Source organism: Trachemys scripta, chromosome 1 (assembly GCF_013100865.1).
Source record: "Trachemys scripta elegans isolate TJP31775 chromosome 1, CAS_Tse_1.0, whole genome shotgun sequence".
Lineage (NCBI taxonomy): Eukaryota > Metazoa > Chordata > Testudines > Emydidae > Trachemys > Trachemys scripta.
In genome coordinates, this window is record NC_048298.1 from 108,933,964 (window position 1) to 108,939,966 (window position 6,003).

General features: G+C 43.9%; 1 protein-coding gene and 1 long non-coding RNA gene across 18 annotated transcripts in view; one reads left to right on the forward strand and one right to left on the reverse strand.

Moving 5' to 3' along the window:
• CACNA1C (calcium voltage-gated channel subunit alpha1 C) overlaps positions 1-6,003 on the forward strand; it is a 724,164-nt gene that overhangs the window by 708,925 nt on the left and 9,236 nt on the right. For 12 of the 17 annotated variants that reach the window (XM_034781034.1, XM_034780951.1, XM_034780978.1 and 9 more), the window contains 4 exons: positions 866-1,218; positions 2,431-2,457; positions 4,113-4,241; positions 4,791-4,900. In XM_034781034.1, coding sequence (XP_034636925.1) covers positions 866-1,218; positions 2,431-2,457; positions 4,113-4,241; positions 4,791-4,900 — 619 coding nt within the window. The remainder of the gene's footprint in view (positions 1-865; positions 1,219-2,430; positions 2,458-4,112; positions 4,242-4,790; positions 4,901-6,003) is intronic. The other 5 variants (XM_034780968.1, XM_034781026.1, XM_034781091.1 and 2 more) reach the window with 1 other exon arrangement.
• Positions 1-6,003, reverse strand: part of LOC117882632 — a 32,508-nt gene that overhangs the window by 10,377 nt on the left and 16,128 nt on the right. The window lies entirely within an intron of this gene.

The following is a 6,003-nucleotide window of genomic DNA, read 5'->3' on the forward strand; positions in this document are numbered from 1 at the left end:
TCCGAGTGAGAATGTCAGGGTTTGACCCACGGAAATTGAAAAAACGAATCAGGTCATCACCTCCATGCTCCATCCTATGCATTATTGATCCACTACATTCTCTAGTGTTTTGTTTAGTCCACTTTTAAGTGACCCAAGCAATGGGTCTTCCAGCACGTCCCTGGGAGATGGTCGCACCCCCTCATACATCTCACAATGGAGAATTTTTTCTGAACAATCAGGCTAAATTTTCTTTTTCTTAGTTATGCCTTTGGGCAACCCTCAACATTCCCTCTCTCTCCTTGGTGCCTCTACCCTTCAAATACTTACAGAAAGTTACTCTCTCTCCCCTTCATTATGGCTTAGTCAAGCTCTACATAACAGGCTCTTTAAACCTTTCCTCACTAGACCCTCTTGCTGGTTAATCATTTTCGTTGCTGTTCTCTGAATTCCTTCTAGTAAGTGGATCTCTTTCTGGTACCGTAGTACGCAGAATTGAACATAATAGCCCAGATTCTCCAACCCACCCAAACTCCACTCAACACAAGAATGGAGGGGAGGTGCAAAGATGGCTCTTCACCACTTGTAGAGCCCTCTGTATTCTGGAGCTGGCTCTTGTCATCTATCAGAGCACTACATTAGAGCTCATTTACAACGGACCCCATCACAGCCCCTCTGACAGAGATGTCCATATTCTAGGATTATTTCTTGGTAGGGAGACATTCTGCTTGTAACGGGCCATATCACATTACCAAATTGGTCCCCAAATTTTCTTTCTCCAAACATTGCTTTGAGGTGCAGTGACAAAACACCAGGCCTGGAGAATTGTTCTCATTTGCACCTATTCTCACTCACCAAGAGAAAATGTTTTCTGTTTTGCCGACAGAGGGCTGGTGGTCTGTTCGGAAACCATGTCAGCTACTACCAAAGTGATGGCAGGAGCTCATTCCCCCAGACATTCACCACCCAGCGCCCTTTGCACATCAATAAATCTGGCAACAACCAGGGAGATACAGAATCCCCATCACACGAGAAGCTAGTGGATTCCACCTTCACTCCCAGCAGCTACTCGTCTTCGGGATCCAACGCCAACATCAACAATGCCAACAATACTGCCTTGTCCCGCTTCCACAGCCCACCCAGCTACCCAAGTACTGTCAGCACAGTGGAGGGGCATGGCACACCCTTGTCACCCACCATACGAGTGCAGGAAGCCCCTTGGAAACTCACTTCCAAAAGGTAAGCTCCAAAGAAGCAATGGGCTAATGAAACCAACGCATATGTACAATTTTTAAAAAATGATATTGCCTAGTGAAAGTCATGCTCCGACAGTCTAGAGGCGGGACAAGGTGCTGTCGTGCATGGGATTTGAGGTGAGCTCTCAGGCTCATCACTTAGGGGGGGAGGGATAGCTCAGTGGTTTGGGCATTGGCCTGCTAAACCCAGGGTTGTGAGTTCAATCCTTGAGGGGGCCACTTAGGGATCTGGGGCAAAATTAGTACTTGGTCCTGCTAGTGAAGGCAGGGGGCTGGACTCGATGACCTTTCAAGGTCCCTTCCAGTTATAGGAGATCTCCATTAATTTAATTTAGACAGTATTTGGTCCTGCCATGAGGGCAGGGGACTGGACTCGATGACCTCTCGAGGTCCCTTCCAGTCCTAGAATCTATGAATCTATGAAACTTGCTGCCTAGACCAGCAATGCTGCAGAAGCACCACACGCAGCCTCTGGAAAGAAGCACTGCTTAGCACCACCATTGATCAACACCCTCCATCTCCCAGGCTATAAAATTGGTATCTGAAGGGAGCTGCATCCTAGGCTGTAGGGAGGTGTTTTACCTAAGGCAAATTAAATAGAGAAAGAATGGGGAAATGCATTTCATACTTGCAAATACTAGAAGAGAGACTCTAGACCAGTATTTCTCAATCAGCAGGTGACAACTCCCAGGAAGCTCATAAAATGCAATCTTGAGGGATGCGAGGCATTCAAAAATGTATTATAATCTAAAGCAAAGGGACTTTCACTCCCAATCTCTCCATACAGCCTTACCCTTCAAAGTCAGATATTTGCTGTTAACCTGTCAAAACGCACACGAATGAATTATATCATAGGCTTATCGCTGTTATCATTCATACATGTTTTACTTGGTTATAATAAATGTAAAGGGGTCATGAATATTTCTGACTTCAAATAAAAGGTTGCCAGCCTGAAAAGGTTGAGAAATAATTGTTCTAGAGAAGAAGAGAAGAGACTAACAGGACGAGGATGCCAGAGGTGTGTGAGTTTGTTTGAATAAAGAATCCAATCGCTTTTCCGTTTCCCAGCCTTCCTTTTGGAAACTATAGGAATTTCACAGCTATTTGTTTCCATACTTCTCCTCCTTCTTACTTTTGTTTATGTTACATTCCTGACATAGTCTTCTTTTTCCCTCTTGCTTCCTTGGTGAACTAGGACACATTACTATGAAACATTGGGACGGTAGGTGTTTCTTCTCATGCTGTAATGTTCTCCGGATTTACTCCTATTGAAATTAATGTCCAAATCCCCATTATTGTTTCACTTAAGCCCTTCCTAAGTTCGTAACTCTGAACAAAACTTTATGGTTCTTTAAAAGTTTACAACTGAACATTAACTTAATGCAGCTTTGAACCTTTTCTATGCAGAAGAAGAATGCTGCTTTCCCTTTATTTTTTTAATAATTTACGTTTAACACAGAATTGTACTGTGTTTGCTTTGTGTGTGTGTGTGTGTGTGTCTCTGCTGCTGCCTGATTATGTATTTTTGGTTCTAAATGAGGTGTGTGGTTGTCTGGTCAGTTTGTAACTCTGGTGTTCGTAATTCTGGGGTTCTACTGTAATAGTAGTATGGTGTCTTCAGGAGACATTCACCAACTAGGTTCCTCTAGCCATAATGCAGACAATTGTATGGACTCTGGTAGCTGGATTACCTGGCGGACTCGTGGAATTTTCACCTCAATCTCCACATGATCTCAGACCTGACCCCCATCATTTTCTGATCATTGCAGAGTGAAGTTTGTTTTATCCTGTTATTACCAAAATAGTGTAGGGTTTGGCTAGAGCTTTGCCATGTGGGCTGATGAGGGAATGACACTGTTATACAGGACCTTTTCTTCACCCATACAGCTATGATTGCCAGTCATCCCCTGTCTGATCACTCAGACACTCTTCCTTGGATTTTTTTTTCAACTGACCCAAAGCACCATACGTATACTCATTTCCCTGCACTCCACCAAATGGCGTGAACCAATGACCAAACAACCATGTTTCTTCACTTCTCCTATTCCCACATGGTGCTTCTCTGCCACACTGCTCCCTGCTGACAGCACAGGTAACAGAGTGAAAGTTTCAGATTTCTGAAGCTCTCCATGCTGGCATTTCAGAGATCCAGGTTCTGTTCAGCTGCTTGCACAATCAAACTGCAGCCTAATACCAGGAAGCCCAGCACCGGAAATGAAGGAAGGAGGCGGTAGAGATGGAATTCAAGGTGCTCCACCCACCACAGAATTTGAATAGCACCCATTGAACTCAATTAAAATTACTCATATTCTATTATTGGAATATAAGGATCAAGGATGGGAAAGACAAGGGGAGAGAGAAGATGAAAGAGAGCAGAGGGAGAGAAATGGCACAGAGAGTGGAAGACAGGAAAAAGAGACCATAAGCCTCACAGCTGAGAGGGGTGGTATAATGTCAAGGAGGCACCCTTCTGAAATTCCTTACTGGCACTTTTTGCCACCATAGAAGAAAATCCACCCCTCTCTCCCTCAGAGAATCCATCTCAGGTTTTATACTGAGCCTCAGGGGACAGGACTTTAGTAATTTAGTCAGTGCCCTGAATGCTTATTCAGTGCAGGCATGATCAATTGCATTCATAGTATGTACATCACTACTGACTCTTGATACTTTGATTAAGGAGCTCCAACTAAGTGGGGACAAAACAAAGGGTCACTTGTATTTACGAATTGTGCTTCTGTCTTTGATCATTGATTTTTGTGTGATGGCTCGGCACTGGCCATAACAATAAGCGCAGACAGATGGAGCCCTGTCATTTTGTCTCGATAGCAGCTTTTCTTTACCATCTCCAAATTCTGACTTGCCTTTTTTGCTCATTAGCTCCAGTTCCAGAGACAGCCAGCTGGCAATCGTTTGCCAAGAGGAAGTATCTCAGGATGAGACTTACGATGAGAATTTGAATGAAGACGTAGAGTACTGTAGCGAACCAAGTCTGATCTCTACTGAAATGTGAGCTTTGCAATAGAGTGGCCAAGCTGTTTGGGGTTTTCTGGTTGGGGGGCTGTGTGATATCTTTCTTTAAAGACCCTTCATCAGTTCAGCCTAGGGAATGGAACTAAGGGAAGGCTAGTAAGAAGAAACAGGTTTGCAGATGGAACACTGCGCCAATCCAGATATCAAAAAATGAAAAAATGTGCTTAAGCCCAGGCAAATAGTATTGGGAAAGGAATTTTTTCTATGACTTTTTGAAGTCCCTTTCCTCCCAGTGGTACCAGTGGCAGTGCTACCTCCAGGCCCCTTCACCATCCATTTCTAATGTCTAACGTTCACTGATTTCATCACCAGAGCTTTCTCTGTCCCAGTCTTGGATGCTGTCTCTGGAGCATTTAGATCTGGCAAACTAACAAGTTAGCTACATCCCTTCTTCGTGAATAGAGTGTTCTTCCTCTTCCTCGTCTCCTTCCAAATAGTGCAGCCTTTCCCTAGTAGAAGGGGCATCCGATCCAGCATGATAGCCTGCTCAAATGATGGTTCCAAACTCTCTGTTTTTCATTCCAGGCTCTCATACCAAGATGATGAGAACAGACAACTGACTCCACCTGAAAACAACAAAGGCGAGGGGTCCAGGCAGTCTCCAAAGAGGGGGTTTCTTCGCTCCTCGTCACTGGGTAATATTCCAGCAAGATGTCCAAGCTGTGCTTTCTGATGCCTTGACTGATTTCTCACATCTTGCTGGAGAATCCTGTCATGTGTGGCCTCAGGTTTTGATGTGCACTTTGCTTCCCAGGAAGAACATGAGACACAGAGTGCAGGATAAGATCTTGACAATGCACGTCTTACCAGCAGGCCTCTCCATTGCTTATATACTGCTCAGTCAGTGTATAAATCTGTGGTTTTCGGGGTGGCATGCATCTATGTGAACTGGTTGGTTAAGTCTGCATGTGAACTAGGGGAACTTATCAGAGCCCTGTGGGCCCAAAAGAACCTCCTCATAGAGCCAGCCGATAGAGTGAATTAGTATGTAGTAGTCTTTTCTTTAAATATTGAACAGGGAGAAAGAAAATGTTCTTCTTTCTTCTCTTGCAAAAGAAAAATGATGAATTTCAGTACAAGCAAATACACCGAGAATCTGGTCTCTGCTTTAATTGTAACTGAAACTTTTCAAGTGTTAGGATTTGCAGACTAAAGTCAAGTGCGGTCCTTTGACCATGCAGTTTCACACAAGTACTAGCCCCCTCACATCAGTGAATCCTTACATTGTTGTAACATGGTTCATTTCCTCATCTAACACCGTTACAACTCATTTTGCCACACTGTTCAGAAATCTTCTAGCATACCTAGGAGGATCATCAGTAGCACAGTTTCTACTAGCACTATTGTTAAAAAAAAATAATCCCTGTCCAGAATATGTGCTAGTTTTCAGCTGTCTTGGAACACAGCTGTTGGTCAGACTTTATGATGCTTGACAAACTTTTTCAAATACAACAGAGAGTCCTGTGGCACCTTTGAGACTAACAGAAGTATTGGGAGCATAAGCTTTCGTGGGTAAGAACCTCACTTCTTCAGATGCAAGTAATGGAAATCTCTAGAGGCAGGTATATATCAGTGTGGAGATAACGAGGTTAGTTCAATCAGGGAGGGTGAGGTGCTCTGCTAGCAGTTGAGGTGTGAACACCAAGGGAGGAGAAACTGTTTCTGTAGTTGGATAGCCATTCACAGTCTTTGTTTAATCCTGATCTGATGGTGTCAAATTTGCAAATGAACTGGAGCT